Source organism: Trichomycterus rosablanca, chromosome 1 (assembly GCF_030014385.1).
Source record: "Trichomycterus rosablanca isolate fTriRos1 chromosome 1, fTriRos1.hap1, whole genome shotgun sequence".
Lineage (NCBI taxonomy): Eukaryota > Metazoa > Chordata > Actinopteri > Siluriformes > Trichomycteridae > Trichomycterus > Trichomycterus rosablanca.
The window spans coordinates 27,994,063-28,007,512 of NC_085988.1; the positions used below are offsets into that span (position 1 = coordinate 27,994,063).

Genomic DNA, 13,450 nt, shown 5'->3' on the forward strand with positions numbered 1-13,450 from the left:
ATTGGACAGACACCAAACAAAAGTTCCAGCATCATCACCTTGCCCAATGCAGATTCGCGATTCATCACTGAAGATCACTTTTATCCAGTCACCCACAGTCCACGATTGCTTTTCTTTAGCCTACTTTAACCTTGTTCTTTTCTTTTTAGGTGTTAATGGTGGCTTTTGTTTGGCTTTTCTGTATGTAAATCCCATTTCTTTTAGGTGATTTCTTACAGTTCAGTCACAGACATTGACTCCACTTTCCGGCCACTTGTTTCTCATTTGTTTTGTTGTGCATTTTCTGTTTTCAAGACATATTGCTTTGTTTTCTATCTTGATGCTTTGATGTCTTACTTGGTCTACCAGTATGCTTCCCTTTTACAACCTTCCCATTTTGTTTGTACTTGGTCCAGATTTTAAACACAGCTTACTGGGAACAACCAACATCTTTTGCGACATTCCACAATGATTTATCTTCTTGAAGGAGTTTTATAATCCTCTCATTTGTTTCAACTGACATATCTTGTGTTGGAACCATGATTCATGACAATCTGCTTTGTGCAACAGCTCTCCGAGGTGTGAGCACTCTTTTTAAACTGAAGAATAATTAGCAAATCTAATCTGCTGCAGATGTTTTGTTTTTAAACTGCAAATTACAGAGTGATTCCATAATTTTTTCCTCAGATTTGAGTGATTCCATATTTTTTTCCTCTACTTGATCTAAAAAAAGCAATTGTGACTGACCACAACTATTATATTTGTTTCTTTTTTTTATTGTTTCTTAATGCCAGAAGGTTGACATTTTGAAAAATGATAGTTTTGTGGCATGTCTGTGATTTATTTATTTTCTACAAAATTAAACAATTGACAGAACATCTTCCAAGAGTGGTGATTCCATAATTTTTGCCAGGGGTTGTATATACACATAAAGAGGCATTACAGCAGGTTTAATGCAGTTCTTTTTGCTTATTTCACCCAGTGAGTCCTTGAGGGAGCATTAGTGTAAAAGGATGACATGGCAAATTATTAGCAAAATGTACACATTTTAGGCTGTTTGCATGTAACATGTATCTGACACCCCAGGACAGTACCCACTGAAACTACTCCTACCAGGAAAATGGCATATAAGCTGTCCTGGTGTTAAACACTAAGCATCCTTGATAAACTAGTGCTAGTGTCCCAAATGCACAACCCTAGCACATTAATACCAGGACTACCTAAGCTACCCAGATACACTAGTACCAGCACCTTGTACGCCAATCTAAAACACTAGTGATGACACAAAGTGTACAAATCACACCTAATGTGTCAGATTTTTAAAGCAAACTTAGGCACTGCAACAGAACATTTGCTTCAAAATTACTGTTAATTAACTCATTGAATCTACAAGAGGTGAAGTCAGTGGGCAAAAGAAAACAGACAAATCATTAATGTGAATATAATTTAATGAAAATGATTCAACACATGAACAGTTGATACTTTTTGAAAGAGATTTGTAAGTAATAGACTAAATCCCTCAGATAAAAATGAACAGCTTTCCTGTAGTTGCATTAGTCCTTACTTGAACATCTCAGAAAGAACAGGGCTAATCACACATGACGTGTAACAGTTCATTCAGAGAAACCTGTGTTCTGCAAGATGTTAACTTCACCTCGAACAGATGATAACAGCAGTGCAGGATAACGTGTGTGGCTTTTGGGACACACAGTGTATCCAGGCTGTGCTGTAAGGCAGGACTGAACGTACCGTGTCCAGAAAAAAGGAAGGTCAGGTTCAAGTTTTTATCCTGAAAGAAACTGGCAATACAACAGGATCACCTCACAAAACAGTCTGTTTCTTTTGTCTTGTGTCTTTAAAGGCCAAACCATTCAGTGACTCCCCCTCTTCTGGGGTCTGGTTTCTGCCTCTGTCGCTCATCCTCCATGAATTTGTCCTGCATGGCCTCCACCGAGCCCTCTTCGTGCTCTTTTTCCTTCTCAGGAAAGATATCTGGAAACTGGAACGTCTGCTGCTGACCCTGTGGAGAAAGATGAAATTCCTTTAGGTTTAAGGAAGAGATAAACACGAGTCCATGGGGTTCATCAAAGCAAAACTCCCACCTCTGTAGGTTTGAATAACATATTTTCTTTCCCACTACACTACAGACAAAAAAATAAAAAAAGGCTGACAGAAGTGATGTCATAGAAGAACCATTTAAAGGATGGTTACCTAGAAATGTGTTTGTTGGTGCTACACGGAATAGAATAATATACGTTTATTAAGATTAATAATTTAAAGTTTGGTGTAATGTCAACCTACAGAACCTGATATCAAATGGTTCTTTAGTAAATTAAACAAGGTTCTTCTACAGCATCACTCAAACTTTTGTTGCATCACTCCAATGAATCATTCACTATGATTAAGACCCTAACTAATTCACGGCTGTGAAATGAGCCGTTCCCGTGTAACATGCAATTTGCTGTGAAATTCAAAATTAAAGGTTTGTGTTGTGATTTTATGAAATATGAGGCACAATATGAGGTGGTCCTAGCAATAATACAGCAGTTAAGTTAGTGTCACAGACTTGTGCTGACAATGTCTGATGTATGTGTTTATGTTTTGAGTGCATTTTGTCCCTTTGGGGATTCCACAATCAATGGAAAGTGTGCTTCTCTACACATGTGATCATCTCTGTGCTGCGCCTCAAAAGAAGCCAGTAAAGTATTCTGCTCACGATAGTTTGTCTATGTACAGTTTATTTATTTCTTTATAACCTCAGCAAACTCTAAAGACGCTCGGTTACATTAGCAATTGGCTACACAAAATATCCAAGATGCCGAGGTCTAAGACAGCTGAAAACAATACTCGGGTAACCGAGTTTGGAAAACTCCCAACCAATTCTGTGGACGCAGAAGGGGGGGGGGGGGGGGGGGGGGGGGGGTCAAAACACAGATGAGAATGTTCATCTTTCAACTATTAAGGTAGGCTGTGTTGTGTATTGTAGCTTCCATTTAATCTATCATTCAATTGATGCATGTTATTTAATGACTGTCGTGAAATGTGGCACTATCTTAAAAAAATCAGTGAACGAGGTCCGTGAAATAAAGCACATTTCCCCGTGAATTTAGTAGGGCCCTAACTATGATGTACCCCTGACAGGTACTTTTATGCAGAGTGATTATTTAGGAAGGTCAGGAACATTGTTTTGTAGGCTACTTTAGTACATAACTAGGTGGCTGGCTAACTATTTTCTAATTAAAATAAAAAAAATTGGCATGTTTCTGAAAACAATGCCATCCGGTGACTAAAGCTAAAGCGCTCTCTTTCTCAAATTCTGTATTTAAAAATGACATTACTAGTAATATTTTATGTAGACTGACTACAAGGGCAGGGGTAGCTCAGCAGTTAAGGTACTGGACTAGTCAGAAGGTTGCCGGTTCAAGCCCCACTACAGCCAAGTTGCCACTGTTGGGTCCCTGAGTAAGTTGCTTTGGGTAAAAGTGTCTGCTAAAATGCAGCAAATGTTAATGTACAATTACAAACCAAAAAACAACAATTCAAACTCTTACATATAACTATTAGCTTTAGACACACTATATAACCAAATGTAATGTGGATATACAGTATAACCATGAGCTTAATGGACATCACATTTCAAAACCATGGGCAGAAATACCGATTTGGTCCTCTTTTGATGCTATAACAGCTTCCACTCTTCTAAAAAAGGCCTTTCACAAGATTCTACAGTGTACCTATGAAAATGTGAGTACATTCACTTAAAACAGCATTTGTGAGGTTAGGCACACATCAATTTATCCCAAAGGTGTGCAATGGGGTCTGGATCACAGCGCTGATCTTTCTTTGTGCCTAGGGGTCTGTTGCCACAAAGGTGGAAAAAGGAATGTAAATTTGGCCAATTTCATTTAACCAATAACCGTTCATCATTGGGCAACGATTATTCAAAAATTGACACGCTTTTACAATTAAGAACACATCAGTGTTTCACATCAAGGCTTTATTTAATAAAACGTGTAACATAGTGAGTGAAGCAGTAAACGTAGAATAGTAAGATGATCATAAACAATACAAATGACTAATATATTTCAAAATTCTGATTAATAAATAGGCTGCTGCTTGGGAAAGGCTGCTGTTTTGTGAACAACAGATTTAACAGATTAAAAAAAAAGCTTTATTTAATTGTTTGATTTTAATAAATTGAGATCAATTAAACCACAGACACAAACTGTCAAAATAAAACAGCTGGATTTAATTTCAAGCTGTCTTTAAATAGGAACATGATCTACTATGAGGAAAAAAAATTAAACATGTTTGGAATGCATTATATTTTAAGCCAAATTAGACACAATCATTGGCTTATTCAGTGCGCTGGAATGAATATAGGAAGAAGCTGTCAGGGGGAGCCTATTAATCTATGAATTAACACAGGACGAGAACAATAAATACATCTCTGCATACTTTCAGGGTTTATTCTGGGTTAGAAAGACAAAGAAAAAAAAAACTATGACCCCCCATCTGGAATGTGGTTCTCTCTTTAAGGCTCCAAAAATGCAAAGACCACTACATTTCAATGGCCTGATCCCACCAGGAGGACAATGAAAAGTTCAGTACACGGAGAGCTTGTAGCCGCTATGTTTGGAGAGCTGTGCCAACTCTGATCATTTGTTTTTTCCTTTTCTGTGTATCGGGCCTCACCAATGTTGTTCCAGAGATAAAACAAAGTTGGGCAGCAACAAGAGGAAACCAGAGGATTGCTGCAAGCCTTGTTTAATGAGAAGCAGTGCTGCTCTGGACAAACACATTTAGCGTTCCAGCATTTCTTCCAGGCTTATTCTTATTCAATACAATAGCCAAGGAGAGAGGGGGTACCTAATATCAACAAACTGGCCAGCAAAGCTTAGGAATGGTGTCCAAACTTACCCATGTAGGAATGCAGAACCCCACACTATAAACACAGAGACCCGCCAAGTGAAAGTACAAGAAACAACCGTATTAAATAGGTCCTTGGGATCAGAGTAATAAAACTGATGCCAAAAAAGCTTGTTCCTTTCACCTGTAGTAAACTCTGCTGAAGAAAAACACATCTGAGCCAAGACCGGCAGAGGGACCCGGTTTGCATGACAAACCAGTCTGTGATACAGAGGTTTGGACACCAGGCATAAACAACAGAAGTATCTACACATACACACAGAGCCCAAACTGATTACAGAACATCATACTGCAAGCGTTATAACATTCATGAGTATTAAACATTTCTCTTATTGTTAGAAGCAGCTGATTGACTGAATCTACACACTGTGTACAAACTTCCGTCTGGAGCTTTGCCGTATACTATTACAGTGTAATTCAACAGTTTAATAAAACGTTTAAAACAGGAAAAACAACAAGCGGATCTGGACAAACCTTAAAAGAACAACTTTCAACTATTTTTTTTCTTTTAGGTGCTGGATACATCTGTTTTATATTGTATTGTCACATTTCATTTGGGTTTACAGTTCTGTCTTGATTCTTTGAAGAATGTGAGTACAGCATGAAAAACAAGTTGTTTGGTTCAGAGCAGCCATTCATTACAAATTCAATGTTCTTTTTCCTTATTTTTTAGGGGTCTGTATTGCTGATCATTCTGGTCTGCAAACTTCATTTGGCACAGTTTGATGCTGGATGCCCTTCCTGATGCACTTCTTTTTTATCCAGATTTGGGACCAGAACCAAGAGCACACTGATAAGTGCACTTTCCAGCAACTGTCTGTGTCTGCATAGATGCCTGACTGGCCGGTAGTGTGCTAGCTTAATTTACCACTGCTCTAACTAAGCACCCTCAATGACTAGCCATTATTAGTCACCAATTAACCTTCAAAAAACAAACCTATATTATCTCAGGATGACAAATGTACTTCACTGGGAGAAAACGTGTGCCTTCCTCCAAATGACTCCATTTTACTTTATACAGATACTTTATACTTTATACAACAACATGAATTGCACTTGATATCACAGACTGAGAACTAGACTTTGTTGGTGGAAAGCTGAGGTTTCAATTACGGTAAGTCATTCAGACCCTAAAGCAGTAAAGATTGCAAATCTGAGCATCATATGCAAAATTAAAAGGTATTGGAGAAGGCCGAACAGCCTTACAGCACTGCATCTCTATTTTATCTAAGGTATAGTATATGTATTACCAGTGACATGTTTTAATTGACACAAAACACAGAAATTTATTGAATATTGTCACATACTGACAGGCTTGCATTTTGGACAACTATGTTCAAATAATTTGACAACTGCATCCTAGTATCTATGGTACCCTAGTATACAATGGTACCTTGTAGCATGACGCCCCCTTAACTCGAAATCTTTAAAACTCAATGTACTTTGTGGAGAAATATGTACCCTTGAACTCAACGTTTTACTTAAACTCGATGTGTGTGCGACTGCAGCTTTGTTCTGCGCTTGGGTTGAGCGGTAAAACGTCCTCAAAGTGCGACTATGAGACGAATCTGCATTTGTGTGGAATAACAGTCAGATTCACTCTGAAAGCTTTCACATGTATCTATGTTTCTGCTTTTAAACTTGTGTTATAGCTTGGGGTGCTAAGAAATTGTGCGAATCAGCTTTTCAGAGAGTCTAAAACGCTTATCGTTAAAAAAAAAAAGCTTGATGTGACCTTATGTATTAAAAGAATGACACAGAAACACTAAACCTTTCTTAATTATCACTGCTCATAAGTTCTCTCCAGTAATAAAATTAACGTTAAGTCACGTTAAGCTTTGCGCATCGTCACACTTCGTAGGAAAAAACAGCACAGCCAATGCAAAAGCTATTGTACCGCTTCTCATGTGAATGTGCCCTTACTGAACAGAATACTGTATTCCAAGATCAAGCATCTCCACAGTTAAGAAGCATAAGGAAACAATAAAGATGTAAAGATAAAGTGCAGGTTTTACTGTATATTTATATTGACATTCAGCAGTTGTTTTAGTATTTTAGTGTTTTATATTATGTGTGTTATTTTCAGTGTATAAATGTTAAAAACAACCCCATTATTTTACATTAGCCTAAAATATATGCAGTTTCACAGGACCATTGACCACATTAACAGGTTTCCCATACATCCTTATAGGAAAAAAACACCTTTAAAACTTGACGCCACTCCCAGAACCAATTGACGTCGAGTTTCAAGGTACCTCTGTATTAGTATAAACCTTAAAGCTTTTATTATGGCATCAAGACCAAGACTACTATTGCCTTTGTTCCCATCCCTCTCCATTTCTTTAGATTAGAAATGTCTCTTTGTACTGTTTTATTTTTATCTGCACTTTGTATATTGTATTGTTTTGCATTTGTGTTCTGTGTTGCACCCTGGTCCTGGAGGAACGTTGTTTCGTTTCAGTATGTACTTGTATTTAGCTGAAATGACAATAAAGCCTCTCTTGAACTCTTGAAGTAAATTGCCTAGCCCAATGTTAAGTGCTGGAAATAGACCAATACTATATCCTTAATCAACGCCAACAATTAAAAAGCATTAGCCAGTAACAGCAGTGGGTTCTCTCAAGATTGTGTCCTATGGTTAGATATCCTAATATTTTTTTCCAAGAAATCCACATTCACAGGAGTCTGCTTACTGTCAGACTAGCGGTAGAGAATGTCTGCTCCAAAACAGCTAGCCTTATGAATTGTGTTGACTTTGGATGGATGTAGAGGATTCATGTCCAGCGCTGCTGGAACACTGTTGATTAACAGGGCTGTAGTTGTCAAAATCTGTCATGAAGTTAGGACTGGTCTAAAGACCACTGTCTTAATATCTCAGTTTTAAGCTGATTTTGTCTGTCCAGTCTTGATCTAAACCATATGCATTGAACAAATTGATTTTCATTAATAATCGTTAAAAAAAAAATAGCATTCCCATTTTGCTAGCTTGGGTGCTACTAGAACTTTTGGTCAATCAACAGTTGTTGAAGCATTAATAAACAAGTTGAAACTTTTTATGTCTAAGGCAGGGTGGGCAGGCTGAAGGGATTTCTTATTGCTGTTGTATTTGCGGCCTCTACTGTCTGGTTGATTGTGCCAAACATAAATTGGGCACCGAAAAAAGGCTTTGTCAGCTTTTTAAGTCTTTCAGCTTTCCTATTTTAGCTCTGATGTGCCAAACTATCTTTTGTAAACACATCATTAATAAACCTGTTATGTACTTTCCGCTAACCTAATAATTAGTTTATTTACCTCACCAAAGCATGTCACATCAGAATTGTAGGCTCCAACATAAAATGGCAAAAATAAACAATCGCAATTGCCCAAGAAATAATAGCAGTGCATGACAAATGCCGGGCATAGTAGCAGAGACATTGTTTAGAGAAATTGGTGTTTGGGAGGACAGGAATGTAAATAAAACCAATACTATGAAATCTTGCGGTGAGGATTCTCCTCAAAAAACACAAATTGCAGTAAGGAAGAGGGCACTCATATTTAAATGTATTTATATTAAAAGAACATGGAAGAATACCAGCTGTCAAACATTTTGGACCTAAACTAAAACAATCAGTCATAGCTGTTGCATTTATGTGGGAATCTCACCTTTCTGAAAGTACACAGAGTACTGCTGTTCAATTTTAATGTTCAAAAGTACATGGAGGAAACCCATGTTAGATGCCAGACTAAAATGTTATGTTTGCTTCATGTATATATAATTACCCTGTGCTGAACACTTAATTATGTAATGTGTTAGAAGAACATGGAGAACCGATATTTAAATTTAATGTGCTAGAAGGACATGGAGAAACTCATTTATTAAACATGTTGGATGCAGGAATAAAATATTTAGCTAAAGCCTTCGCATGTATATGTAATTGCCCCATGCTGAACGTTGATTTAAATGTAATGTGTTAAAAGAACATGAAGAACTAGCATTTAAATTTAATGTGCTGGAGGAACACTGAGAAATCCCTTCACTCTAGCATGTTGGATGTGGAACTTAAAAGAATGCATGGATTTGTGATTTCTCCTTGAGGAACTGGGCTAGACTGAACATATCAGCAGTGGATGGTGTTTCTGTACAGGCAGAAACACCCTCATTGAACCTTTTGCCTTTAATGCTTGCTATAGAGTGAGCCAGATTTGCTATTATTTTAACCATGTGCATTGTTAAGACAACAGGACAATTTTAACTGTCATGTACGATTACCACATAAGCCAATGACATAAGCCAATAAAATCATAATGAAATTCTAGGATTCTAAAAAACTGGATGTCGTGTAATCTAAACACTTTCTCTGCTTCCCCAGCCCAGATGTAAAAAACTTGGGTTTCACACTAGATTCAGATCTTTCCTTTGATACACACGTCAATAATATTACTAGAGTTGCTTTCTATCATTTGCGTAATATCTCTAAAATAAGAAATATACTATCTGTTAATGACGCCGAAAAACTGATCCATGCGTTTATAACTTCTCGGTTAGATTATTGTAATGCTCTTCTAACTGGATGCTCTTGTAGATCCATACACAAACTCCAGTTAGTTCAAAATGCAGCAGCTCGAGTGCTAACTACAACTAGAAAATTTGATCATATTAGTCCTGTTCTATCATCTCTACACTGGCTGCCAGTTAAATTCCGCATTGATTACAAAATACTTTTACTAACCTATAAAGCGCTACATGGTCTGGCTCCACAGTATCTGAGTGAGCTTATTAATCACTACAACCCAGCGCGTCCACTTCGCTCACAAGATGCAGGGTTACTTATAGTTCCTAGAATTAAAAAGATCATGGCTGGTGGAAGAGCATTTTCTTACAAAGCTCCACAACTTTGGAATAATCTTCCTGCCTCTGTTCGGGATTCGGACACAGTCTCAATGTTTAAGTCTAGACTGAAAACATATTTATTTTCTCAGGCTTTTTATTAGTATAGACAAAGGCGCAGAGCTTGGGGGTTCTTGGTCATAGAAACTTGTGGTGATCAGGGATGTTGGGTTGCTGTCGTTCTGCCTCTCTTGTCCGATCACTCAGGTTTGATGATGGTGGGGAGATGGGCGCTGATGTCCTATGAAAGCCTTCATGACCTTCTCGCTCTCCCTTTTAGTTATGCTGTAATAATTAGGGCTGCCGGAGTCTAAAACTCTCTGTAAAACTGTTTTACTCAACTAGCATTGTACATTATTAACTACATTCTCTATAGTTTTACCCCGAGGGCATTCTGATGGAAACCTGTTTACCCACCGAAGTTAAGGATTGAAGTCGAGACTGCCGTGACAACGATGCTGCTCCTGCCGGATGTGACGGGTCTGGAGTAATTGCACCAAGAACTCACTACAGACTTTATTGAAGACTAGACCGAATAATAACTCTATTATTATTATTTATTTATTGCAAGTTATAACTTTTAGTTCATTTAATTCTGTGTTTGTATGATTTGTGTAAATCCTATTTATTTAAAGTATCCTCCAGGCCACCCAAGAAGGATGGGCCCTGCTGAGTCTGGTTCCTCTCAAGGTTTCTTCCTGTAATTTTCAGGGAGTTTTTCCTTGCCACAGTCGCCCTCGGCTTGCTCAACAGGGGTTTTTGTATCTGTTGGTCCTGGATTTTGTAAAGTTGCTTTGAGACAATGTGTATTGTAAAAAGCTCTATGTAAATAAAGTTGACTTGACTTGACTTTGTTCTGCTAATTAAATACTTCTAGTTTGGCTATACAATGTCTATGCTGAGGAGAACTTGAATGCCTATCTAGATCTGAGACATAAGCATGGGTTTTTGTGTTTACAAAGTCATGAAATTTTTATTTTTTGCCTTTCTCTTTCTTTTAGTCAATGCTAGTCAATGGGTTGGGAATGAGGGGAATTGTTGATGGTCGAAGAGCCGTGCCATTACCATTGGGAGGTGCACTTATCAGTACACTTTCAGTGCTGGTCTCAAGCCTGGATAAAAATAAAGAGGGTTGTGTCAGGAAGGGCATCTGGTGTAAAAACAAAATCAGGTATGTGGACCACCAGCAGAAAAAAAAAAAAAAAAGTTTTTTAAGATCAAAGCTACTCTTGCAAATACAATGGGTATAAATACATTTAAAATCCTTTAACATATTTTAGTAAAATGTTTAGTAACGTGTTGGGCTTTTCATTTGACTTGACATAGTGCACACATGGAAAAAATGTCCACAAAAATACTAAAATGTCAAGTCAAGTCAAATTTATTTGTATAGCGCTTTCTATAATAGACATTGGGTGTGTCCGAAAACCTAGGGCGCTGTCTACATAGACAGCATTTTACGTCATCCTAGGCACGCTCCCGAGAAGGAGGCTGTTCAAAATCCTAGATGCTTTAATATGCTCACTAGTTAGGCATCTTAAAGTTTCAGTGCTATTTTGACTCAAGAACGAGTGAGCATCCGATGCTGCCTCAGCGGTGAAGGCAATCCCAGCATTCAATGCGGCATAACTTTTCTCACAGAAAAATAAAAAAACATGGCGGACGGTGTGGAGAAACGAATGTTATTTTCAAACGTAAATAAATTACTATTGATTTTTAATTCGTATAAACTTGCACAAGTGTTTTTATTTGCAAATTTGGGCTTGTCAGCAAATTTAACCGTTTTCGGTACACGGAGGGAGATGTGTGTTGACATGCTAGCACGTTGTGCCACCCCATCCCATTGGTTTGAATGGCATGATGCTAACTGTGTTAGCTTAGTAAGCGAAAACTGATGGAATCGCTGTCTAAGTAGTGCGTTCGAATAAACCGCCCTTATAAGTCGATGACTTATTAGAATCCTCTCTACTTAGGCAGCTGCCTATGTAGGCAGTAAACTAGATTTTCGAACACACCCATTGTGTCAAAGCAACTTTACAGGATCCAGGACCGACAGACCAAAAACCTCCGTTGAGCAAGCCGAGGGTGACAGTGGCAAGGAAAAACTCCCTTAAAATTCCAGGAAAAAACCTTAAGAGGAACCAGACTCAGCAGGGACCCTTCCTCCTTGAATGAATAGATCATATATAAACAAAATTTAATTGAACTAAAGGTTATCACTAGCAAAAAAAAAAAAAGTAATGAACAGTCTGTAATAAATACCACAACAGTGACATACCAAAACAGTTAAATGTGGGCTGCGTATGCAAAATCGCATACCTCCATACTGAACAGTACGCAAAAGCAGTACACAAGAGTGGGTAGTGTGTCCGAATACGTAGTACTCATTAAACAGTATGCGAAAGTACCCGGATGACCTACTGCCTGGGCAGCCATTTTTGAGTATGCAAACAATGTACACTTCAGTCCGATATTCTATCCCATAATTCAACTGGAGCGCCAGAAAGCGGAGTAAGACAAAAATTTAAAATGTTATAATTAAGTACAATCCTGAAAACCGTTATGAGTAGCTTTGTGGAGAACGACAGAATTAATTTTGTCTGATTTTAAAATTGTTATAACTGTGGTGATGTGACGTCATGCCATGACGTTGGTAAGATGACGGACGTAGTACATATGAGGTTGGTGCATACTGAAAGAGCTTACTGTTTTACTGGTCGAGCAGTGAGCACTGCCTCTAATCTGGTACGTACTGTTTAAGTATGCAATTTCAGATGCAGCCGTGGGCTTTTCAAGGCACTTTATGTAGTCCTGTAAATTAGCTGAACGTGAGCACTTAGGTATTTTACCACCCTCCTTAAATTTTGTAAACTTTTATAGGACCTGACACTCAATAATTTGTTGACTGTCTTTGGTTACAAATGCTTTACATCTGTGACTGGTGAGCACATCACTATGTTTTGTGCACAGTTATGTTTACAAGAGGCAAAAAGTGAGGTCAGCTTTATCAGTTACTTTGACACACTACACATAGTTATATTTAAGGAAATGCAGTCCTAACAAAACTCAAATAGTCTCTCAAATATCCAAGAAAAAGTCTACAGGGGAATTAATTCTTGGAAGCAAAACCTTAACACTTCAATAAGACAGAGTTTCAGTCCCCTTTGCGCCTCTCGTTCTTCATCCAGTGTTATTTTTTATCACCAGGTCAAATTTATAAGTCATGTGTCTGACAGAGAGTGAATGCGTAATGTTGGAAGTCTGTTAACAAGTTCATTACCAGATGGGAGAGCAGGAAATGCAGGAAGATGCTTGTAAATGACTCTTTCTTTTCACAGGACCATTACAGAGCAGGTATTACTTGGGTGTTGGGTCATTCTCAGCACTGCAATGACACTGACATGGTGGTGGTGTGTTAGTGTGTGTTGTGCTGGTATGAGTGGATCAGACACAGCAGCACTGCTGGAGTTTTTAAATGAAGTCTCCACTCTATTAGACATTCCTACCTTGTTGGTCCATCTTGTAGATGTAAAGTCAGAGACGATCGCTCATCTATTGCTGCTGTTTGAGTTGGTCATCTTCTAGACCTTCATCAGTGGTCACAGGACTCTGCCCACGGGGCGCTGTTGGTTGGATATAATTTTGGTTGTGGACTATTCTCAGTCCGGCAGGGAC

At 38.2% G+C, this 13,450-nt stretch overlaps 1 protein-coding gene across 1 annotated transcript in view; it reads right to left on the reverse strand.

The window, feature by feature from the left end:
- Window positions 1-1,409: 1,409 nt before the first annotated feature.
- mrpl23 (mitochondrial ribosomal protein L23) overlaps window positions 1,410-13,450 on the reverse strand; it is a 72,946-nt gene continuing 60,905 nt past the window's right edge. The window contains exon 5 of the mRNA XM_063001404.1: window positions 1,410-1,999. Coding sequence (XP_062857474.1) covers window positions 1,835-1,999 — 165 coding nt within the window. The 3' untranslated portion in view covers window positions 1,410-1,834. The remainder of the gene's footprint in view (window positions 2,000-13,450) is intronic.